This window comes from Phragmites australis, chromosome 5 (genome assembly GCF_958298935.1).
Source record: "Phragmites australis chromosome 5, lpPhrAust1.1, whole genome shotgun sequence".
Lineage (NCBI taxonomy): Eukaryota > Viridiplantae > Streptophyta > Magnoliopsida > Poales > Poaceae > Phragmites > Phragmites australis.
This window is the reverse complement of record NC_084925.1, coordinates 1,339,660-1,365,220: the sequence shown is the minus strand read 5'-3', so window position 1 is coordinate 1,365,220 and position 25,561 is coordinate 1,339,660. Positions and strand designations below refer to the sequence as shown.

The window sequence follows — 25,561 nt, the reverse complement described above, 5'->3', positions numbered from 1 at the left end:
AATGCGAATCTGAACGAAATTTTTGCACAAATCACTGGGATACTTTTTTTTTTGGCGAATCACTGGGACCCATTCGGACTCGGATTGACACTCTGTCCTAACCGCAGTTTCTTTCCCCTGCCAACGTGTCCGGACTCGGACTCGGACTCGGTTAGGGGCCCATAAATATGGGCGCCGTCCCGCGGCAACCAACTAGCAGACACCTCTCACAGACGCGAGGGATGGCCGCCGCCGTGGAGACCCGGAAGCGCGTCGCTTCCCCCTTCCTCGACGAGGAGTTCTCGGCGCCGCCCCATCTCGTCAAGCGCAGCCGCTTCTCGCCGTGCGCGGGCCTCGCGGTGCAGAGGCCGTCGCTGGTGTTCGACCCGCTCGACGCCCCCCGTCGCGTCTTCCCTGACGCCGACTCGACGGAGATCGAGGGCTGCTTCGTCGCCTCCGGTCTCGACATCCACGCGACAGTGGAGGCGTTCCGCGCCCGGCAGGCCAGGGAGGCGGTTGCGTCCTGTCTCGCGCGCGCGGCGGCGCGGGCCGATGGCGGCGGCATGGACGAGTGCGCGGGCATCCTCGTGGAGCAGATGGCCGCTGCGGAGGACGTGGCGGACGCCAAGAACCGCGCATCCTGGATCCTGGCCCTCGTCAAGGACGCCGTCGCCGCGCGCGCGGCGGAGGCGGCAACGTCGGCGCTCCGCGAGGAGAACGCCGCGCTGAGGGCGCAGGCGCAGGCGCTGGAGCGGGACAACGCGGTGCTCAAGCGCGGCGTGGCGGCGCAGCACAAGCTGCTGGAGGAGACGGAGCGCGACAACGCTGTGCTCAAGCGCGGCGTGGCGGCGCAGCACAGGCGGCAGGAGGAGATGGAGCGCGCCGCGGCGGAGCTCAAGAAGAAGGTGGCCGAGCTGGAGATGGCCAACTACGCGCTCGGCGTCCGGCTGCGCAACGCCGACAGCTGCCGGTTCCAGGCGTGCCGCGGCCCCGACATGTTCTGACCGCTCAAGCGAGCGATTGGTGTTCTTCTCTTCTTGTAATAGTCTAGAGCTTAGGGATAATCACTGTGTTTAGCAGCAGCATGTTGCTCGTTAATCCAATCGATGTAAGCCCTAAAAGGGAAAGGCTTTGCTCACTTGGATTGGATTGATTGTGAATCCAAGTTGGTGGTTGTATTGCAAATGCTCGAGCAAGAGGTTGATCTCCTTGCCATGGCTTGTTTCGAAGCGTGTTCTTCTGAATTTGAATTGTCTGGTTTTGAGATCGGTTAGTTGTAAATGCGAATTGATTACTCATTAGACATCATCTTGTTCGTAGAGAATTGGAGAAATGATATTCGTGACTAGGCGTGGCGAATTGCTCGAACATGTCATTACGGTAAATGAGTTCTTTGGTAACACGCTAGCATGTGTAGTAAATTATTGTAACTTGATCAACAATCTTTATGAATAATTAGACATGCCATATGATGAGTTTACACCTCAAGTAAAATATCATGATAATTTAAGTATGTTTTGAAGACAATGTAATGAGTATTTCACAACTTTTCACAACATAGAGGCCTCACAACATGTTAATGGCGTGTGTTGCTAATTGCAACTTGCAAGTTCCAACCAGAAGTGTAGTTCTGTGTCTTATTATATCCAAAGAGAGAGAAAGACACTGTTCTGTACGCCAGTGCGATCAGTTGCGTTGATATCAAAGCCAAAAATATACCAGCTCGGCTAAGGGGTTTTAGTATCAATAGTCGTGGTTACTCATCATGCTATACATGCCAGAGGTGCTGCCTTTATACTAATTTTACAATGAATTGAAGCAAGTCACCGTGAAGTGAAGTATATGGACTAAGGATCATGCCATCACGTGTAAGCTCTGTACAGGACAGGAACCCGTCACGATGAACTACATGAAAGTTTCTGTTACAAATTACTCTAGCTCCAAGTTACAGCCTCACGGGGTCGAGTTTATATGCTCTCGCCTTGGTTTCATACGAATTCCCTCCTCCCTTGCTCAAAGCATCCTAAATACGAATTCCACAAAACCTGAAATAAACGGATGATGAAACACAGTAAGATAAAGACCAGTAAGGCATTAACAAGCTGAAAGAACCAGAGTTGCCACCTTTGATCAGGGTATAGGGAGAAAAAGAATGGCACTACTCCAAAAGGACCAAAACACTTGGACGCATCACCAAGATGAAAATTATGTACTGATGAGCAGCTCGACCACACTCACAAACCAATAACCCTTTAAGCTTCAATAGCCGCGATGACATGAAGCAAATCGATAATCAGTTTGAATCTGGTTCCTGTGCAGAACAAGAATAAATGTTGGCAGCTCTGATAATTGAGTAAGCTTACAACGTAGGACAGTAGGATAACTGTATATAATTATTTATCAACACTGGATGAAAATAAAACTAGATGATAATTAGATGCCGCTATCTACCAACATTAAACTATGTCGTGCCGTGCTACACTGTGGCATCAGGTATTTTGCACAGATTCCAAAAATGGAGGTTTCGTTTTGGAAAGCTACTATAGTGCTAAGTTCAGCCTAAATACGATCAAATGAACAAATCTAAAGATACCTCATCGTTCTTAGAATTGATCTTAAGATCTCAGTAGAGATTTCATAGATGATAGAATAAGGAAAAAAACAATGTACTAAAAGGATACTTGAGGACCAAAGTTGTTGGACTGTACCATACAATCTTTACACTACGGTAGTTGACTTTTCTGAGAACCTGCAGAAGATTAAAATCATAAATAGGCAAACAAAAACCAAGATTGAACCAATACAGTTAAACTGATGCCTATGAAGTCAATGGAATGGAGGGTGAACTCACGGAGTACACTTGACTTTTGCGGAAGCCGAGTCCCTGTTTGTTTTGATTTTTGTTCCTTCATTTGCCATATTTTCTGGGGCTTTTGACTTCTAACTGAATGTTTGCTGGGCTCCCCCGCCAAAATGGTCCTCTTCTGTATCTTTTCATGATATATAGATGGTGGTGAAAGTTTCAATGGAGGTACAGTTTCTATATGAAAGGTCTTCTGTGCTTTCTGAAGATTATTCAGTATTTCATACTGCAAAAGGAAATATTCACATAACCATTAGAAGAGACATGATAGAAGGTAAACAGCATTTAGAAGGCTTCAATCTATCATAAAAATCAGTTTTACTTTTTGGAAGGTGTCTGGTTATAGTTGAGAGATTTATGATACAAGGTAATTTTTTTCTTAAAAAAGAATAGAAGAAATAACCAGTGAGACCATCTGAACATAGCTATACCCGTGACATGTGTTGAAGCCCACGAGATCTCTCAGCATGATCTGCTTCATGAATGTGATGTATGCCATGTGATACTTCATTTTCAGCCCCAGAATAATTCACAAGCTCATTCTCAGATATAGGTGATTTGTTCCGGGCTTGTGCACTACTTGTTGAGAGACAGATAGGGCATCCATCTTTGGATTCCCTATTGGATGATCTGCTTTGCTCAGACTCACAGTGAAGATGTGTTGCATGCCCACAACTGAATAACCGTATGGCTGACATAGCACCTTCTTTCGAAAGTGAGCAGTTGCATATGCAACATGCAAAAGTCTGCGGAGCAAATCCATGACAAACTCCTCTCTTTAGTACGCTCAAAGTATAAAATGAGTCATCCTCAATTACCGACTTAGCTGTTTCCTGCAGGTAGGTGCATAAGGTATTAGAGGAGCTAGAAAATCTTTTCTATCAGACAAATTAAGGAAGACCATCAGCAAATAAAAACAGTGATGTTTTTCATTTGGCCTTCAAGTTGATTGGTATTCCAAATGTAATAGGAAATATGATAGGTGAATAGTTCAATAATTAAAGAACAACATTAGATTTACTTGAGCACAACAAAAAAATGATTCAAGATGTCACTGTAGGAAAATGGATCAGATCAGCAACAAAAATATCTAATATAAGACATCAAGAGGCTGTAGCATTAAGAAACAACAAAATTCAAGGCCATGTCTATGAATTGTATCTCCTACTTGGTCCCAGGGTTGATAACAAAGTAACAAGCATACTATTTAGGACGAGTACAAGTCAACACAGCTTAATGCAACAGCAGCATGGAACACACAGTGCAATTTTCTCTTGCAATGAGTATATAATCATGTCATTAAACAATTACCAATGATCTTCTACGGTGTGCTACAAAGCATCAAATGGAGTAAGTAATTACCGCCTATACCTACAAGTAATGAGAAACGATGGTCATACCAGTATTCTTTTTTCGTAAAGATACATAGACAACATTCTATGTATCACAAGTTTGAAATCACCGAACTCTTGACTTCCATTGTCGGATAATAATTTTGCCATGATTGCTGGTAGGGGTATATACCCAGCCATTGCCTCTATTATTTCTCCAACAAATTGTGAAAATATTTTCCACAGAGCATTCAAGCAACTTTCTTTAGCCGAAATCCTCACTTGCTGTGATAGTTTTTTTCCCTTTGGCTGTTCATTTGGTGTTTCACTCCCCTTGGACCGGGCACATTTTGCATCCTTGCTTCCGTACAACTTTTTCAGTGGCTCTGAGAAGCTGAATCAATAACACAACGACATTGAACACATTAAATGATATCTATCAGACAAGATAAATATGTACATATGACTTCATCAAACAATGTCAATAGATTCGCCATACAAAATATTTTTGCAACACTATAATATTAACTTCCGTTTCAATTTCCATGAGAAATACTTTCTATCTTAAGTATTTATGTATTAGCATAACTTACGAGTCAAGCAGTTGGAACCAAAGGGACTGAGACTCCTCTGGGTCCAAGCGCTGTGAATTCCTTTGGCACAATCCAATGGAGGTATGTAATGCATCAAGCACGGGATGGGCCTTAATAAAAATGTTAAATATGTTAATACCAATACAGCAGAGGTTACAAATCCGGACAAGAATTCAAATGGGTACAAGAAATAAACCTCACTCATTTCTAGAAAATTGTCTGGTTGCTTAGTCTCGGAGATACTTTTTGATGCAACACCAGAGAAAGAATTTTCCACAGAAGAGATAAATAGGCTGATTTTCTCATCAAGTCCAGCTAGAACAAGTGCAAGGGCACTCCCAACATCACCAACCCTCTCTTGTAAAAATGCAGCAGCATCTGTAACACCATAATCTAGACAAAGATGCAAACACCGCTCCAATCTGTAACTGTCAAAAGTCTCCAGGAACTTCAGAACCGACCTTCGCTCATACTGACACAAAAGCTGTGAAAGAAGGTCTGTTTGATTAACAGAGAGGATGAAGATCATGTGGAACATGTCGAGATCACTAGAGTTACTTTTTATATATCACATGTTTCAGTACTTTCAGAAAGACCAACTTTGCGTCTCTTAGAAAATATAGCACAATTGTAGTCTCCACAGCAAAATAGACAAACTGCAAAGCAATTACTGCTTAAATGGACAACAGTTCTAAACATACTAAGGTTCCAAAGCTCCACATAACCATAATAAAATCTCTATTTCAAGAACTGGTCCACACTGCACTAGGAGTATAGGACAGACAGGGAATCCTTCATTTTCTGCCATTTTTATGAATATGATCTAGAGTAAAAGTAACACATGTTAGAAGTGAAAACACTACATATCTGAGTTCCAACCATAATATCCCACTAGGACTTTTCCTTGGTAACCAACAATCAACTCTAAAACCTGAACTACACAAGTACTCCGAACTCCAAAGATATGCTAGATACAAGTCCACATGGGAGCCTAACACCAAGCCTATAGGAAGCAGCTGGTAATTGGACTGTATTTGCAAAGGAAATATTGCTTCTTGGTTCCATATCATGGTTAGCAATTCACTGTTCTAATAACTGTTCATAGATTGCTCTCATTGGAGGTTTCTTGTGCAATTTGATGACAGCATTCTGGCTAGTCACGGCGAGCTCAAGGCGCCAGGGTACCTAGGTGACAGTTAGATGGTGAAACTTAAGCAGATAGGCAAGCAGAAAGAAAAAAAAGAGCGGGGAGCAGCACTAGCAGATCAAGAAGGCAGCATGGGAGAGGGGCAGGCAACGAGTGGCAGCACCTCGGGTTTGCACTTTACAGTTCACACCCCTTACTCTCTCTCAAGTATCAATACTCAGATCTGAAGTCTCTTTCTCATTTGCACATCTGGCATGACTCTTTAGGAGTTTCACACCTCCAGTCATCCAGCCACGATGCCCATGGCGACACCAAACTGCCCCAGTCGATGCCTAATTCGTCCAAGTGATCACCTAACTCCAGCCAGTCACAATAGACCCTTGCATCTGCTTCCAGCCAACTGGACAACTTGGCACAGACCAGGCTACACCATGATAACATAGACTAAGTTGCTTCTGAAGATCGTCTAGATATAAACCCACAAGGGAGCAACAGTTGCATCAAAGCTTGTCGAGACCTTTTTTTCTCGAACACGCAGGAGAGCTGCGTGTCATTTCATTTAAGAAGAGAAACAAAGTACAATACCAGACCACCCATTACAAATTAAAACATGCGTGCCACAGAAAATAACAAAACGACCCAAACGACCACAAGGAGGAGGCCCTAGGCTACCCTGATAACAGATTCCAGAGACCTATAGCTCCGGCCGCGCACCACAACGCACCTTCATCTACTATCGTTCTCAACAATCCACATAGCTTGTTGAGATCTGCTCATCATTTTATTGTATTTGCAAAGTAAATATTGCTCCATAATGCCACATTATGTTTCTGACAATTCACTGTTCTCATTGCCAATAGATGAATAGGTTGTTCTGAACAAAATTTAATGTATAATATAGTGGTTAGCACTAACGTATTTACAGTGACTATCAAATGCTCCATACCATTTAAAAGGTCCTTAAGTTCAAAAATCTATCACTACACTTACCTCCAGATATAGTTCAACTAACTCGTCATTGATTGAAACAGGATTGTGGTCTAACTTGGGGAGATTTGATAACCTCTGCAGATAACCTTCAATGTCAGTGGAAGAGTACTGAAGTTCAACAGTTTGATTGTTTCTGACACTAAGCTCATTGAAATCAAGTTTTCCTGACAACTGTACTTCAATAGCAGTTTTCAAGAAAAGATATAGGCTGTATCGATCAGAACGAAGCTCTGCCATTATTTGCTGGATCTCATCATAGAAATGATCAATGACTAAGACAAATGCACACTCCCTGATAAATTTCAGGCAGAAGAGAGAATGAGCACATTAAGTTCAAAGACAAACATGCAAGGAAAACAAAGGTGAGGAATATGATTTAGTCAGTAAATAATTAACAAATTTACCTGCTTAGTTTGACTAGCTCAGGAAAACGAGATATTACTGTGGAACGAAATGATGACGCTTCATCATCCGCCAATTCGAACAACTTTTTATTGATGAAGATAAAAGTGTGGAATGGTTCCTCTTTATCCTTCATGTAACTATCTAATGCAGCCAAATTCTGATTTCTAGTCGTAAATATCAAGCCACAGGCCTGTACGGTAACAAGAATGTTTTCATTCACAGTCTGATATTTTCAAGCAACAGTGCTACATTAACATCAAAGAAGTGAATTTAAAAGAATAGTGGCAGCAAACCTGATAAAAATGAGCATCTAAACAGAGATTCAAGACAAAATTAGAATTCCAGTCATTTCGGGGAACTGCATTAAAGACTTGAAGAACTTCTTTTTCTTTCTGAGTTGGCGTTCTTGTATCATCATATGACGAAGTGAGATAAGTAAGAATGTGCATAACAACTCTTTTAGATGCATTAGCCCTTTTGCTGGAGACAAAAGAGGACACAAACTCGATTATATAACCAAATTCCTTCTCTGAAGGCCAAAATTCTGACTCAGCAGTACCCGTAACAATGGATCGAATCACCTCATTTTCCAAACCAACAATGTCAATGATGGCGTCCACTACATTTTGTACCATAGTATTTCGAGTCTCTGGGCTTCCAGCATTAATACCCTCGTCATCCTCTGAGACAGATGCATCAATAGTACTAGAAGGGCCATCTCTAGGTTCAAAACTGTCCTGTGCAAAAGCACATTTGAGAACTTCCAGAGTGGCTTCTGTATCCATCCATAGCAGATAGCATATTTTGGGGCATTTTCCGCAAGAAGCATTGAAACCCTTAAATACTTCAGAAGTGAGCGACTTAGACTCCTCAAGCAGAAATTGCAGAAGTTCTTCTCTCACTGAGAGAAGGCGGGATTGGGGAATTATTCCATGCCCTGAAAAAGAAATCATGTAAGAACATCTCAGTTAGTTCAATCTACAATATAAGAGCATTGCGTGTAGCAACTTAATACATTCCTGGTTCTATACTCTGTATAGCAACATAGTATGCGTTTCTACTTCTACAAAAGAACCTGTTGGTAAGTGTACAGACATCCCCATGAGTGACAAAACATCAACCTTATGGTAGAGTTGAACTCTCCAATTTTATGAAATCATGTAAGTTTTCAACACATAGTTTTACTAACAAAATGTACAAAATTGTTGGCCCACCAAAAGCCCAATAAGCACAGGGACAACATAGTTTGTGGTTCAATTACGTACTAAATGGCATTGAGTTAATGAAAATGGTAAATTATGTGCCACAAATAGCACAGGCACTAACCTGGAGGAAATGCCAGGCCCTGAAAGCAATATTTCAGATAAACAAGCATCCTGTAGCTGTTTCAACAAAGCAATAGAGGGTAAGATATTAGCTTTCTATGTGGTGCTAGTAATAGACTAACACCTGGTAAAAATATATCAATTTCGCTTATAGCACTAGGAATATCTAACAAAAATTAAACAAGTCCGGCCACATAATAATGTAAAATCCTCGTCTCTTATATTCACAAGCACTGAGAATTTTTTGCAATTTTTACATTGTATCAGTGAATCCTCCATCTGTGCACACTCAATAATGAGGGAAAATCATGATTCATTTGGTTTTAGTCTATTAAATTAAAATGAAAGCAAGATAGGGAACAACTATGGTGTTTGCTAAGAATTAGAATCTGATTAATAAAATTTACCAGAAAACACATTTTCATCAGGACCTTCAGAATAACGAAACCATACTCAATTCACGATCCACGACTTATGGACAACAAAAAAATTGTATTATCTTATATATGAGAATGGTGTTTGCTGAATCAGCAGATTCAGATTAATTCAACTTACCAGAACAAACATTTTATCAGGAACTTCAGAATATTGAAACTATGATCAAGTCACATATAAACAACTTATGAACACATAATTGTATTATCTTATACGTAAGAATGGTGCTTGGCTTCTCTGGGCAAGTTTCATACAACTCTCACAAGCCAGAATTGTGACATACCAAGTAGAAGAAGCATCTTTTCTATTGGCGTTCTGAATGACTGATAGAAGTTCCTCTAAAGGAGTACGGAAATCATTCAAACCTTGGTTAAATAAATAAATTAGTGCACCATACAACCCATGTTCACGACACAGTCTGACTACCTGCATACAACACAAGCATAACAAAATGTGTTGGCAAACTTGAGCAATACCATGGTTCATTGGTTCAAACTACAAAAATGGAACCAGAAGAAATTCAATAACAAAATGTTCTTTTCTCTGTCAACGTAGGAAACAGAACATGTCCGACAAGGCGGTACAAGGTAATATAGAGAGATTTCTTACACCACTTAGATAAAAACTATCATCTATACCTGATTAAAATCCAATGAAGAAATATCCATATGAAGAATGCATTGTTCAACTCGCTGCAACCATCCTTTGCCACCATAATGCTCTACTAGCGCTTGCATAATCTGCAAATAAGATTGGAACATATGCGTATTCATTTCCAGGTTTGTGTGCTAGCGCTAGTAAATCCTGATGCTGCTCACCTCAGGTGGCAAAGAACCAAGCATATCCTTCAATATATAGGGCTCTAGTACCTCCAGAAATATACCTGTTATCCATGTCATTTCAGCCCTTTTCAAGTTAGCAACAATTTAACAACAGAAACATGTGCATGCACCATCCCATCAACCAGCATGTATCTTGACATATGCAATTTGTTTCTAAACTAGATTCCACATACCAATAAGCCTATGGAGTTTCAAAGTGCAAGCAAAAATACTCCAAAAACAGGAAAAGGAACAGTGATGGGCCATGAAAAAAATGAAAGCACAAGTAGTGCTATGGAATCTGTTAAAACTCAGAAGAGATCCAGCGGCTTAGATCAAAAGCATGAAAAAAATCTTCCTTTGCATGATTATGTGTCAACTGTCATATCGCATGGCTAGTTTTATGGACAAAGTTCAAGGAAGATCACAGGATGTGTATTAAAGAACAATCTAAAAAGGATATACTCAATGCAGTGTTTCACAAGGCATGAATAAAATAAAGTTTAGAGTTAAACCAAAATGAAAGGTTACTGTTCCTTACGAGTGAATTAGAACAAACCTACCCCCACTTTGTGCAGCAACAAACTTTGAGAAGACCGTGTCGAAAAGGATGTCATTACGCCCAATGTGGACACAATACTCAACTGCAACCCCTCCTACACGAGCATATTGTTCCTCTCTTTGTGTCAACAAGGATCTATCAGCCTCTATCAGGCCATCTGATTCTCCCCATTTCCCGGTATGATTTGACAATGCAATTGAAATATATTCGAAGACATAACTGATATATGATAGCAGCAACTCTACTAAGTACGGCATTATGGCTTCTCTAATAGAATCAACTGTTCTCGGGAGATCAACGACACCCTGCGTTTGACCATCATAAAGCCTCATTGCCATGTCCAGTGCACCCATCCAGTCACCGGCCCTCTTTAGTGCTTCAATGCGTTCTTTCCACGGAAGAAGTCGGGAAACTGTGAGAAAGGTTGGCCCAATAATATACACTGTAGCACCTCTTACTGCTACCGAACTGTTAAAATGCCTCTCTGGGTTACCAAACCTGTTAGAAAAATGTGCATGGTGCAGAATGGTGTCATCAAACACAAGGCCATCAGGAACAAAGGTGGTTCTGCGAAGCTCACTGCCATCTTTAGAGAACAAACAGAGCTGTCCTCTCAAATTAAGGACAACTAACATCTGAAGAAAAAAGAGATTTAATTTTGCAACCAAGTAGAGAACAGAAATTAAATGAATGACAGGAAAAGGGCCTTTTGCATACCTGATCATCTAACCAGGCGACACCAACAGCTGCACTATCAAGCTTCCATTCCTTGTGTTTAACTATCTTTGCTTTAACAAACTTCGCCACTTGCACTTGGCGGTCCCATGCAAGTGCAAGCCACGATAGTCGTTCTTCATCTATAGCATCGTCATATTTTAGTCCATGGAAATTTGAAAAACACAATAAAGAAGCACCAATCAAAGCCCATGAAAGAAGGCCAATTCTTACCTAGTGATGATGAATCACTCAAGGATGATGTGTATTTCCATGCAGCATAAGCGATGGAGCCCTCTCGTGCTCCATCTGGTCTAGAGAAGGTCTCAATATGGTCAACATGGTCAATGTTGGTACGGAGTCTAACCTAACAGGCAAAGCATGGAACATTATGGCCAGTCCACGAGTTCAGATATTAATGGTCATAATGTATCTGATAGCAAAAAATCTTATAACATGTTCCCAGAATTATAATTGCTCATACCACAAGAGCATGTTGATGCATAATAAACATGACTACAACACCATCCTCCATTGGAGAAGAACTTTCATTGAAAAACTTCCATCCGGAATCTACTCCAACTACACCTCCAACAACACCTCCCATCATGCTGCCAAGACCACCACCAGAGGAAGTTGTTTGGTTTCCCTGGGCAGATGAGTTGCTAAAACCAAAGGATTCATCCACTAGAAGAGGACAGGCTGAGAGCACAATTCCCGTATTTCCATCAAAAAGGCGCTGGAAAATTGTAGCTAGGTTTTGTCAGACCAGATGTAAATTCAACATGAAAATTAGTGAGTTAGTTAATTCATGCATAGTGGGGAAAAATATGCATACCTGGGTTGCCTTGACAGTCAAGCGATTAATCACAGGGATAATGGAAAATGTGTGCAATAGAACTACCCCTTTTGAATCACCAGTGATGGCTTTAGATTGGCGGATAAAACAAGCATGCACTACTGGTGCTGTATGCTCACCGTATATGACTTTTGCTGCCGCAGCTTTCTGTACATCCCAAATTGTCATGTGACCATCACCATATCCTACTAGTAGAAGATCCCCTTGCTGGTTAAAGCACATGGCAGTCACTGGTGATTGAGTCTTCTCACCTTGGTTCCAAAACAACAGCATCTGAAATTCAAAACATTGTTTGTAACCTCAAAGATCAACTCACATAATTTATAAAACATCAAAATCACCAATCTAAAACAGCTATCCAAATATCTTCCACTCATTCAAGTTCATCCAACAAGATTTTGCACATTGATTCCTCAGATTAATATCATATGTGCAGATAACATCTCATGACTAACAAAAAAACATGGAAGGTGCAATATGTACAATGTAGCAGCTAGTTAAGTCGATGCATTATCTTCAAACAGTAATAGCATTCCAATGAGCAAGAAAGAAAAGAGAAAACAGTGATCCATTGTGCTGACATTACTTAAGGAACACAACACGGACCCTGTAACGCCTTTTACTAACAGAACTGGCATGCGTGATGTACATGCCATTCTGATTGTGCCATCTTTCTGTGGTCATATATGACTTATGATTTTTTGTATTATTTTTTAATGTTTTATGCAACTTTCTGATTGTAACACCTTTTTTTTTTGCTGCATGTTCTAGTCAAAATCTAGGATCTGGCTTAATTCTGACAGTTCTACCGAAATGTTGTCTTCGTATCAAATTTTGGTACGGTAATGGATACCATATGTTTGCCTGCCAAGTTAGTTCATTACTTGCACCAAACTAAATTCAGATTCAGATTAACTTAATTCTGTGAGGTGCAAGTGTTATTCTAATCACAAGAGCTCCTTTGCACAATGATGATGCACAAATTCAAAATAGAGTCATTACAGTAGCATAAGCATTGCCATATTATTGTCCCCATCAAGACGAGCAAGGTAAGACTTCCACTGAAATTATAACACCAACTGAGAGATACCTAGCATCCAGTGTTCTCGAAAGAATCATCTCAAAATTCATACAAATACCACATGATACTACATCTTGAAGACGAAATCTGAACTATACCACATAGCATGAACCAAATATGCATAATTGGCACCAGTGCCAATGACTGACCTTTGCGTCTGTATCATCAGCTTGATGAATGGAGTATCTGCTTGGAATGATGATGACAGCACCTTTAGACGTGCCCATCGCTATATAGCTCCTATGAACTGCCAGCACCTGGGGAGAGCCATGGTCCGTCCGAAACGACGGTGAGGCTATAGCACGAGTTAAAGGGTTATCCATCTCAATTTGCATGTATCCGATAGCTGGTGGGCCCTTTCCAATCCCCTCTAGTTGCATGGGTTGCGCAGCTGCTCCCTCCTCCCAGTGCTGCCCAAACGAGGCCTGCCTCTTCTCAAGCTCCTCTGCCCACTCCAACGGTTTCATTGACGCCTTCAGCTTCTTCTCTGCATTCTTCTCAGCCTTCCTGCTGATCTCCAATTGCTCCATCCTTTCTTCGATCACCTTATCAATGTCGCTCTCAGATTCCACTTGCTCTTCCATGACACTGTCGGATCCTTCAGCTTCCTGGTCGTCATAAAAAATTTCCTTGGAAACAGCCGCAACTGGATACACACCCTGACCAGACTCCAAGCAATTATCAGCTCTGATTTGGTCGTCTGCATTTTCCTCATTATCGAGAGCACCAATTCGATTCCCAACTTGGTTGATTTCTGCCAAATTGCCATCATCAACCTGCTCATGCCCACTGAAATCCTCCGCAACTACAGAATCCAGAGTAACTGCCTCCACCAGCTTCGTAGGCTCAGAATTCTCTTTAGTTCCCACTTCTCCATGTTTCTCCTCTTCCAATTCCTCACCCCCACTCCCACCAGCAGTTTGATTGGTCGCCTCAGCAACCACTTCCACATTCCGCTTCTCTTCTACCTCTGCTTCCAAGCTTCCAGTGGAAGGGAGCTCCTCGGAGGCTTCTGAGCCACTGCCATCCTCCAGGAGCTTCTCGACAGGCGCCGAGACTGATCGGCGGGACTTAATGGCAGCGGCGTGCGGGGTGAGGACGGCGCGGGATGCTGCGGCAGCAGCGGCTAGCGCGGCGCCTGGCTTTGGGCTGGGGCGGACGCCGCGGAAGAGCGAGGGGAGCGGCTTCGACGACGAGGAGGAGGCACCGTTGCTCGAGAAGGTTCTCGAAACTAGTGAAGAGAGGGTCTCCGACGACGAGGCGGATGCGGATCTCCTCGGGGACGCGGACGCGGATGGGGTAGGAGAAGGCGACGGCGACGGTTTAGGGGAAGACGCGGGCGGCGGTGGGGCTCGGAGACGCGCTAAAATTTCTCTGCTGGTGCTGGGAATAGGGCTGGACTCCTCGGCATCGGAGTCGGACGAGGGTAGGAGGAGGAGCAGATCGTCCACGGCGCGGCGGTGGTCGGCGTCGGAGGCTGTGGAGGAGGTTGGAGAGGAGGGGAGGAAGGCGTCGAGGTCGAGCTCGTGCCGTGGTGGCGGCGGCGGCGACGCCATCGCCGGCGACGAAGTCGACATCCGAAGGTTCTGTGTTTGCGCGATGCGTCGGTTTGCTTGCTTGTCTCCGGTTTGCGGGCAAATTAAGGGCATGTTTTTTTGAGTTTCTGTTTTTGGCGTTTTTGAGATTTGTGTTTTTAGTTTTTTTAAAAGCTGTTTTTGAAAATATACTGTTGGTTTCTACAATAATTTTTTGGCTTCTTAGCACATAACTTCTCAGAAAAGCTACTCTCAGCGAGCTTCTTAGCTTCTAGTTCATTTTCCTCGGAAGCAGCTTTTAGCTTCTTCAGAAGCTACTTCTCAGCAAACCCGTTTGTCCTGACTTCTGACTTCTGGACTTCTGACAGAAGCAGAAGCCAGAAGCAACTGGAAACAAACAGGCCCTAAATTTTTGCGACTCACTTCGTTGGCCACTCTTCAAATGTCATTTACTTTATTATCTTTATATATTTGCCACTAAAAACTTTTACTCATGTGCCACTTTTATCTCTTTTTCCTGCTACCTGGACACTCCAACGTGGCAAGATAAGAGAAATGACAAAGTTACCCCTTCACTTCTGTTTTAGCTTGGCTGGTTCTGTTTGAGGGGGGCCCTGTTCGAGTCATGTGCTGCTCTAGCCAGTGTCGTTGCCCTCCTCCATCGCCGCCCTGCCCCCCACACTGTCGTCGCCCTTGCCCCCGCCTCGTCCTCTCGCATCGTCATCGTCGAAGTCGTCTGACATTGTTGCTACCGCCACCGCCACCGCCAGGGCCTTCGTCTCGGGAGGTAGTAGTGTCCTCCTCCCCCGCGACAACGACGGAGACGGCGAGGCGGCGAGGATGGAATTGGACGCCGGCGATCGTACCCACCCCTTGTCCACCTCCATGATGTCGAGGTCCACGTCCATCTTGCTTCGCCTTGGTGCGTCGTCCACAGCCGCAACGCCATCAATCTCTTGCACCACCGGGAGCAGCAGCACGGTGGACACCTCAGCGACATCGCCGTACTGTAGCCACACCACCGTCACCACGGGGCGCACGCTGGGGTCGTCCTCGGCATCCTCCACCGCCTCCCCAATGGCCTTCTTCTTGGCCCGCTCCATCTCGAGCTTCACTCGCGCCCTGGCCGCCTCGGTCTTGACCACATGCAGCGCGCACTCGAGCTCCGCGATTTGGTCCTCAATGTCAATGGCCTCCCGCGACTGGCGGAACCGTGCGTAAACAAGGCAGTCGGCGGGGGATGCCCCCGTGAAGGCCTCCCAGCCGTCGTCCCCACGGCGGTGCTGGAAGTCCTTCATCGAGCGCGCCAGCTCCCGCATGCTCTTGGGGTCGAGCTGGTTGTCGATGGCGTGCTTGGTGGCGTTGGTGCGTTAGAGGGTGTTGATGAACCGCAGCTCGGGCGTGCCGTACTAGTCGAAGAAGGGGACGAGGTCGGCCGGGAATGCCTTCTCATCGAGGAGCGAGTCGTGGACCTGTGCCGCCATGAGGAGGTGGTTCTGTTCGACACCGGAGATCCCCGTGGCCTCCTCGATGGACAACGGCGTGAACCCATCCCAGGTGAGTGCGGATATGAGGGGCGCGTACTCATGCCATTGGCCCATGCGGTCCTGGAGGACCTCGAGCCGCTAGCTAAGGTCGAGGTTGCAGTAGTTGGCTGGCAACAGCGACGGCGGCGGATGGAAGGGCTAGTAGAGCTGGCCTGGCAGTGCCATCGGGGGCGAGGTGAAGAGGAGCTTCCGGTCGCGGGGCGTGCGGTGGCGCTGTGCGGTGGAGGACGTATTCGGGTGCGGGTGGGAGAGGGAGAGCATGGAGGCCCTGGGCTTGAGGCGTTAGAGGTGGACGGAGAAGAGCGCGTCGTGGCGAGCGGTGAGGCCGGAGAAGTGATCGGCGATGTACTTGGCGATGGCGTGGTGGCTGGACCCGCCGGGCTCTCGCAGCTCCGTCAGCGCCTCCCACTCACAACCAGGGGCAGAGAGAAGTCATTTTCCATGCCTCGCATGTTGGATCGCCTAGGTGGCAACGAAAATAGGCCAAAATGGCACACGAGTAAGAGTTTTCCTCTCTCCAATGGCAAATATGTAAAGACAATGAAGTAGATGGTATTTGAAGAGTGACCAACGAAGAGAGTGGAAAAAACTTAATTCGTATTCATTGGACCAGACTGTAGGTAGCAACTGGGCCGAGGCCCATTATATCGGGCCGTATATTTGTGTTCATCGGACCAGACTGGAACAGTCGATGCGAATAACAAACACACTTTTTTTTAAAAGATTATACGTATTCAACGAACCGACAGAGAGAGATTCGAGCAACCAAACATATCCTAACCATCTTCTTATCCACTAATCATTCATCATAGGCTCAGCAGAAAAAAACACCCAAGTTTTTTTTATATAAAATTGGAAGGACACATCCTGTCCCATCTAATATTCCAATAGAACCATACATATACCAGCAGTTGCAAAAATAGATTGCGTCACACGAGCACTACAGTGACATGGTGCCACACAGAGAGAGACTGAGGTCTTGTTTGTTTCCGCTTTTGCTTTTGGATTTTGATAGCAAAAGCCAAAAGCCGAAACAAACGGCTCGAATTGACAATCCACAATCTGGGGCCGAATTATGCCACAATCCACAATCAGATTCCCCAACTTCTGTTGGATTGTGTGGGATGGGCAAACAAAACTTGACATCAAAGTTGATGAAATTTACCCGCAATTGCCACTAAACCACCCCTATAGATCCCTCCCCCTTTTGCGCCCCCAACCGATAGCTCCCTGACTCCTTCGCTCCCTCCCTCTCAAGAAACCCTATCGTCGCCCGACGACCCCGCTGACCGGCACGCTCCCTGCTTGCCTAGCGTGCTCCTCGCCAACCTGCGCGCCTCCTCGCCCCTGACCTCGCCGACCACGCTCCCCGTCCGACCGGCGTGCCTCCTCGCCCCCGACCTCGCCGACCGCGCCTCCCTCGATCGCTGCCCCCATGGTCCTCTCCTAACTCCGACGATGGTGTAGCAAACATGTCACTCTTAGGGCATGTATGTGATTTTGGTGATTAATGACAACATAGTCAATGAGACTAACATGTTTGTCAAGTATATGTTTTAGTAGGTCTCATAGATGCAACAAAAGAGAAGTCACTGAAGCCGGAACAAAGAGATGAATAAATTGGACTTCTTTCATGAATTTTTGATATGATCAAATGGGATAGATTTCTATACAATCATGTAGAGCACTTCACAAGCTTTCCATAGAGCCCAAGATCATCAAAATCGAAGTTCGGAGAGAAAAGTTATACCCAAAATACATAATATTGTTTTGCTAAAATTTGCCTCACCGGATAATCCGGTGCTCATAACAAAAATAGTCCGGTGCTCACAGAGAAAAATGGTCCGATGTTCAAAAAAAATTACACCAAAATCTATATGCCTCACCGGATGATTCGGTGTTCACAAAAATGAACTCATTGGACTATTTTCCAGAGAGGTTGCAAAATGACTCGGTTGACACCGTCTGCACACCAGATGTTCCAGTGTTTACAATGAAAAATACTTCGGTATTCACAAAAATGACAATGGAGTTCCAATGGCTAGTTTTTAGAGAGTACATGTTGCACACGCCGGACCATCCGGTGAGTACAAAAAGAATGTGACCATTGGAGCAACGACTAGTTCACGGAGTTGAGCCTATTTATACCCCTCCACTCAGTCATTTGAAGGTGTTGGAGTCCAGAGAAACCCTTGTACACCTAAGAAGACATCCAAGCCATCCAAGAGCATAAAGTGTTCATCCAAGGCGATTAAGCACACCATTAGTGAGTGATTAGTGCTTATAGGCCTAGAGACAAGAGTTGCTAGGTGCTGCAACCCAGAGTGTGGATCAAGGAGTGATCCAAAAGTGTACCGAGAAGTACGCCGGCGTCTTGGAGTCTTTGTGACTCGACGGTAACTTGTTGACCCTCCGACTTTGTGTGGAGCGGAAACAAGAGGATTGTGCGGGGACGCGGAGGCCCTTGTCTTTGTAACTAAAGCTCCGAAGTGAAGACGGCGTACAAGTGACCGGAAGAGAGGTTAGTGGTGAGACCTCGCCTTGGTGGCTTGGTGGCTCATCGTGCTTGAGACCTTGTCTTGGTGACTTGGTATCTCAGGAGTCATGACCGGAAGAGATTTGACGACCGGGAGCATATCCTTTGTGGAGCTCCAACGTGAACTAGGGGTGGCTTGTGTGCCACCGATACCACGGGATAAAAATCCCTTGTGCCGAGTTTGTCTCTCTACTTCATTTACGTTTTCGCATTTACATTCTTGCAATTTACCTTTCAATCCTTATGAGCGGTAGAAGTAGATACACTAGATAAGCCTAGAGCATATTTAGATAGAAATTGAGATAGGCTTATCTTATAAAAGTTTTGGAGCCAATAGTTTTAAGTGTCCTAATTCATCCCCCTCTTAGGACGTCCTCGATTCCCTTCAATTGGTATCAGAGCCTCGTGCTCTTTAATTGGGCTTAACCGCCTAGAGTTGTGACATCCGAGGTTAGGGATGGATATTGGTAGTGCTCCACACTTTGACGGCACTAATTCCCCCGATGGAAAATTCTAATGACATGTTATTTACAAGCAAAAGCTCTAGATGTTTGGAGGGTCATCGAAGAGGGGAGGAAAGAACGCATCACCAAAGCGGAGAAACAATTTGATGCTTTAGCAAAGAGTATCCTTTTATCATCTTTATGTGTTGATGCATTCAATAGAGTATATTTTCTCACTAATGCACGTGATATTTAGACTAGTCTCATTGAAATACATGAAGGCACAAAGGATGTGCGCAATGAGAGATATCATGTTCTTGTGACTAAACTTAATAGCATCAAATAACTTGCCCATGAAAATGCTAATGACATGTACTCACATATGAATATTCTTATCAATGAGATCAATGGGCTCGGTTTGACAAAGATTGAAGATGCTCAAGTGGTGAGAAGAATACTCTAAGCTCTTCTTCCAAAGTACAAGCTAATTATCTCTATCATCTACGACAACCACGACAAGAGCAAGATGACTCCAAGCTAAATTTTAGGCAAGATCACCGCCCATGAGATGATCATGAACATGGGGGTTGAAGCTTCTACCTTATCCGACGCCAAGAAACTTGCCCTCATAACCAAGCAAGCATCATGTTCACAAATAAAGACGAAGATGAGGAGACAAGAGCAAGAGTCAAGCTCAAGTGAAGATGATGAAGATCAAGATGAAGAGAGCGAAGAAGAAGATGATCAAAGCATCTCAAGTGATGAAGAGATTGATCCCAAGATGGCAAAGCTCATGCTACAAGTGGAGAAGAACATCAAGAGGATCAATGCAAAGATTGATCATCCAATCTTTTTAAAAGACTTGGTCAAAACAATTGGTCATATCAAGAAAGAGAAGAAGACCAAGTACAAGAGGGAGACAAGAGGAAGAAGCAAAGCATTTGCAAGCATAGAAAGATGGGTGAGTGAAGATGAAGAGTCAAGCTCAAGTGATGAAAGCTTCACCACCCACTCCTCCAAGAGAAGCTCTTTCTCAAGGTCGTCATTATGCAAATCGTCATCGCGTAAGTCATCTCACAAGTGCCTTATGACCAAAGGTATAGAAAGCGATGTAAGTGATGATAAATCCAATGAGGATTCACCATCTCAAGAAGAACTTATTGATTTGATAAATAAGTAACAAAGGGCCATTAAAAAATCATCTAAAGAGCTTAAAAAATTCAATGCACTTAATAACATTCATGCTACTTTTGTTTCTAATTATGAATAATTATTGTGCAAATTCAATTTGCTAAACAAGGAGCATGAAGAGCTTACGGTTAAATTTGAGTGCATTGAATCTCAACCTAAGGTCCCTTTGAAGCAATCTACCTCTTTCTTTAATTTAAAACCTAAGGTAGATGCTTCCACTTCTTGTGATGACTTAATTGATTTATCTAGCTCACCCTTTTGCAATGAGAAATGCATTGAGAATGTTGTTGTAGAATCATTTAATAAACTCATTGCATAAGAAAATAGTGAGATCAAACAAGAAGTGGAGAAGCTCAAGAAGGACTTGGCAAGACTAAAAGGCAAGAACTATATCCAACCTCCTCAAGATAACCATGCCACCATGGTGAAGAAGCTTACGGAGGGGTCCACCGTGACATGCTTTAAGTGCCATCAAGAAGGCCACAAGTCCTTCCAATGCAAACAAGTCAAGAAGGAGACCAAGGAGAAGAAGAAGATGTTAAACCTCTCCAAGAAGACCTCCAACATCTATACCAATCCCAACTACAAGAACAAGATCAATGTCAACCACTACAAGCTCAAGAAGAAGAACAATGATAAAGTGGTTGCACACATGGTTGGAAGAAAGGATCGGGGGTGGAACCAACCAATTTAGGTGCCCAAGGACATCACCAACATGAAAAATCCCCAATCGGTTTGGGTTCCAAAGAAAACTTAAAGTCCACAGGTCTTCGGGGATTTGGAGACTTGACATACAAGATTAAGTGAAAAATCAAGCAAAAAGCCAAGTGTACAAGATTGGACGCATTGATGAAGATCATGATCATCATATATCCAAATCCCCATCCAAAGGTGAAAGGTACTAGATATAAAATATTTTCAATTGATATCTTTGCCTTGCCTAGGATTGCATGTGCTTAATTCAATTCATTGCAATGCCTAGTGTAGATTTTAAATATGGTAGGTTGCTTGTGTTTCTTTCTCTCTCCTATGAGCAACTTACATGGTTTATTAGTTATAGGTTTCTTTCATGACACTAATCCTTCAATTAATAATCACTAGCTCTTTAATTAGTACTTCTTATGTGCCATAAACCAATCCATATGATAAATTCTCCATTATTATCAATAACAAGTGCATATCTCTTACAAGTATTCAACACTTGTATGCACACTTTCAGGGGAGTATATCTTATGGGTTGTGATTTTGAGACTAACATGTGTTTTAAGTGATATCTTTTATAGTCTTATGAAGTGATCAACAAGCCCCCAGAGTTATGCAATGCTTAAGCGCTTCAATTTGTATCATTGTCAATTCATTCGTACATTTAAGCTACCTCCATGCATAATATGGCTTAAACTTCCTAACTTGTCATATTGTCTAGCTGTGCATATGTTTTACTCTCATCATATATATACACACATATAGGGGGGGTTAGATCATATTATGTGAGTTTCTTAAATTATGATCCATTGCTCATTATTTTCAATTGGTATCCACATAATCCTTTAAATTGCATTCTACAAGTGGTACCATCTTTTATCGGATCATGATTCATGAAGCTCTCTCCCATGTGCTTTAACGTTTTTCCTTGAGTTCAACATGTGTTTTTAGCTTTTTTGAGATTGTTGACAAAGAGAAAGAATTTTGATGACCAAAGCAAGATGCAAGAGTGATAAGCAACATGCAAGATGCTCAGGTTGACAAAGGAGGAGAATTTAGTTGACAAAGGAGAAGAAGAAGAAACTCTTGCATTGGTCGATCAAGGGAGATAGTAGCAATGGAGAAAGAGGAAGAGCTATCTCCATAGCAGCCACAACAAAAAGGGGGACATACTGTTGGTAAGAACATGGTTGTCCTTACAATTGGTATCATAGTTTGTTCTTACCATGCATCCAAGCAAAGAGGTAATGCATTGTGCTCTTGAAAATTTGATATCATTTCCTTTACAATTGGTATCTTTTATCATTTGCCTCATGCTTTGGTTGTGTTGTCATCAATCACCAAAAAAGGGAAGATTGTAGCAAACATGTCCCTTTTAGGGCATGTATGTAATTTTATTGATTAATAACAATATAGTCAATGAGACTAACATTTTTGTCAAGTATATGCTTTAGTAGGTCTCATAGATGCAACAAAAGAGAAGTCACTGAAGCCGGAACAAAGAGAGGAATGAATTGGACTTGTTTCATGAATTTTTGATATGATCAAATAGGATGGATTTTTGTACAATTATGTAGAGCACTTTACAAGCTTTCCATATAGCCTAAGATCATCAAAATCGGAGTTCGGAGCGAAAAGTTATGCCCAAAATACATAATGCTGTTCTGCTGAAATTTGCCTCACCGGATGATCCGGTGCTCTTAACAAAAATAGTCCGGTGCTACACCGGATAGTCTGGTGCTCACAGAGAAAAATGGTCTGGTGTCCATAAAAAAATTGCACCAAAATCTATATGCCTCACTGGATGATCCGGTGTTCACAAAAATGAACTCACCGGACTATTTTCTAGAGAGGTTGCAAATGGCTCGGTTGACACCGTATGCACACTGGATGTTCCGGTGTTCACAATGAAAAATACTCCGATGTTCACAAAAATTACAGTGGAGTTCTAACGGCTAGTTTTTAGAGAGTGCACACCGGATAGTCCGGTGCTTGTAATGTTGCACACGCCGGACCATCCGGTGAGTACAAAAAGAATGTGACCGTTGGAGCAACGACTAGTTCACAGAGTTGAGCCTATTTATACCCCTCCACTCAGTCATTTGAAGGTGCTGGAGTCCAGAGAAACTCTTGTACACCTAAGAAGACATCCAATCCATCCAAGAGCATAAAGTGTTCATCCAAGGCGATTAAGCACACCATTAGTGAGTGATTAGTGCTTATAGGCCTAGAGAGAAGAGTTGCTAGGTGCTGCAACCTAGAGTGTGGATCAAGGAGTGATCCAAAAGTGTACCGAGAGGTACGCTGACGTCTTGGAGTCTTTGTGACTCACCGGTAACTTGTTGACCCTCCGACTTGGTGTGAAGCGGAAACAAGAGGATTGTGCGGGGCGCGGAGGCCCTTGTCTTTGTGACTAAAGCTCCGAAGTGAAGACGACGTACAAGTGATCGGAAGAGAGGTTAGTGGTGAGGCCTCGCCTTGGTGGCTCATCGTGCTTGAGGCTTTATCTTGGTGACTTGGTATCTCAAGAACCGTGATCGGAAGAGACTTGACGATCGAGAGCATATTCTTTGTGGAGCTCCAACGTGGACTAGGGGTGGCTTGTGTGCCACCGATACCATGGGATAAAAATCCCTCGTGCCGAGTTTGTCTCTCTACCTCATTTACGTTTTCGCATTTACATTCTTGCAATTTACCTTTCAATCCTTATGAGCGGTAGAAGTAGACACACTAGATAAGCCTAGAGCACATTTAGATAGAAATTGAGATAGATTTATCTTGTGAGAAAGTTTTGGAGCTAATAGTTTTAAGTGTCCTAATTCACCCCTCCTTTTAAGACGTCCTCGATTCCCTTCAGATGGCTTCTCTCGCAGGAAGGTGAGTTACTCTTTCTCCTCCGCTCCCCCTCTTGCATTTCATCTCGCGAGGTGAGTTGTTAGGGTTCCAACATGTTCTTCTGAGAGAGGAGGAGCTCGGAGAAGGGATGATTGGTGGTGCTGCTCAAGGAAGGCGAGGGGGCAAAGGGAAGATCGCTGAGGGCCATGGGGGAAGGTCTACTCTGGCTCAGAGCTTCTTTCTACTCTCTCTGACCGAAAGTATGGAGAAACTCTTCTTTGTGCCTCAAATTGTGTGATCCCATAGGTGGATTGATATTTCCTCTTGGTGGATCTTGATGTCCCTTGTGTGATTTCCTGCAAAAATTGGTTGTTGAGGTTAGCTTTGTGTGGATTTATCTGATGATATGATGTGTTTATGTATACACATGCATAACAGAGTGGATGGTGCTCTGTCAATTTTTGCTGGACTGCTTTTCCAATCTTTATCTGGAAAGTAGAAATAAGATGGAAACATTAGAATGCATTTGTAGTCCTGATGGTGCAAGAAATAGATGCATGAACAATCTGCACTTCTGAAACTGCAGGAAATAGTTGTAGTCGTGGTATTGCTTTCATAATCTGTTTTACACGGATTTAACTGTAACCCATCTTTGTATATATTTACTGCTTGATTCAAGAACAATTATGAGCTTGTTCCTTTAATTTGGCAATGCAACTTTAGATCTTGACAGGGTTTTAGTTCCTTTTTAGTTGTCATTAAATGGTTACAGTTTGTTTACTAGTTACGTAATTCCTGTCAATTGATACGTCCTTATTAGTTACTTAATTGTTTGTGACAAATAGATGGAAGACTTTGTTTGGGATAAGGCAAATTGGGATTCCTATCACACCAGGACCTTTTGTAAAATTTGTGTGCAAGAAATAGATGATAGGAATATGCCTCTTGTATACTATCTAACAAAGCATACAAGAACTTGCATAATAAGTTCTTCGCTAGGACAGGGAAGCATCACTCAAAAACACAATTTAAAAATCAATGGGATTCGTTGAAGGGTTCGTATACTTTCTGGCTAACCATCAATAAAATTACTGGACTTGGATGAGATAGTACCAAAGGAATGGTGGACGCAAGTGATAGTTGGTGGAAAGAGAACACAAAGGTACTCACTTTTATATACCCATTACTACAATTAATTCTATTGTGCCATAAGTTACATGATATTATCTTCTTTGGTTTTCAGAATCATGGAGAATGGATGAAGCTTCAGAATGGACCTCCTGAGTCTCTCTTAGAGCTTGAGAGGATGTTTGAGCATAGTGCAGTGGATTATTCTTCCTCTTGTGTTCCCGGTGAAGGAGTAAGAGGGAACACAAACAATGTGGTTGATGTCGAAAAATTGGCTGCTGCAAGCCCTCAAGGCAACACCGGCATTAGAAATGTTGCTAATTCTTTGAAGCGATGTGGTACTAACAGTAGTGCTAGTAGCTCGAAGAAAAGAAAGAACCCCATAGTTAAGATAATGAAAGGTATATGGGATAATATGCAATCCTCTAGTGTTGTTGCCAACAAGGTGTTGCAGGGCGAAATGAGGTATGAATCCATTAAGCAAGTGATGAGTTTGGCGGTGGAGTTTAGGGCAATAGAAGGAAGTGAGGAGCATTTTA

General features: G+C 43.2%; 2 protein-coding genes and 1 pseudogene across 3 annotated transcripts; 1 reads left to right on the top strand and 2 right to left on the bottom strand.

Annotated features, from left to right (window-relative positions):
- On the top strand, positions 1-1,241 carry LOC133918269 (uncharacterized). Its single transcript, XM_062362060.1, has one exon. The coding sequence runs from the start codon at positions 168-170 to the stop codon at positions 981-983; it is 816 nt and encodes a 271-aa protein (XP_062218044.1). The 5' UTR covers positions 1-167; the 3' UTR covers positions 984-1,241.
- A 358-nt stretch (positions 1,242-1,599) lies between these two features.
- On the bottom strand, positions 1,600-14,717 carry LOC133918267 (uncharacterized). Of its 2 annotated transcripts, none has more exons than XM_062362058.1 (21): positions 13,255-14,717; positions 12,004-12,297; positions 11,650-11,904; positions 11,400-11,532; positions 11,169-11,308; positions 10,453-11,086; positions 9,887-9,951; positions 9,707-9,808; positions 9,352-9,494; positions 8,635-8,690; positions 7,602-8,245; positions 7,308-7,498; positions 6,904-7,195; positions 4,963-5,250; positions 4,767-4,876; positions 4,243-4,567; positions 3,274-3,675; positions 2,831-3,068; positions 2,688-2,728; positions 2,104-2,290; positions 1,600-2,024 (listed from the first exon to the last, which is right to left on the bottom strand). In XM_062362058.1, the coding sequence occupies exons 1-19, from the start codon at positions 14,680-14,682 to the stop codon at positions 2,703-2,705; spliced, it is 5,766 nt and encodes a 1,921-aa protein (XP_062218042.1). In that variant the 5' UTR covers positions 14,683-14,717; the 3' UTR covers positions 1,600-2,024; positions 2,104-2,290; positions 2,688-2,702. The 2 variants fall into 2 exon arrangements, with proteins under 2 accessions (XP_062218042.1, XP_062218041.1); XM_062362057.1 differs by having other exon boundaries at positions 2,104-2,246; positions 2,689-2,728.
- A 558-nt stretch (positions 14,718-15,275) lies between these two features.
- Positions 15,276-16,448, bottom strand: LOC133917295 (rubisco accumulation factor 1, chloroplastic-like; annotated as a pseudogene).
- Positions 16,449-25,561: the final 9,113 nt, after the last annotated feature.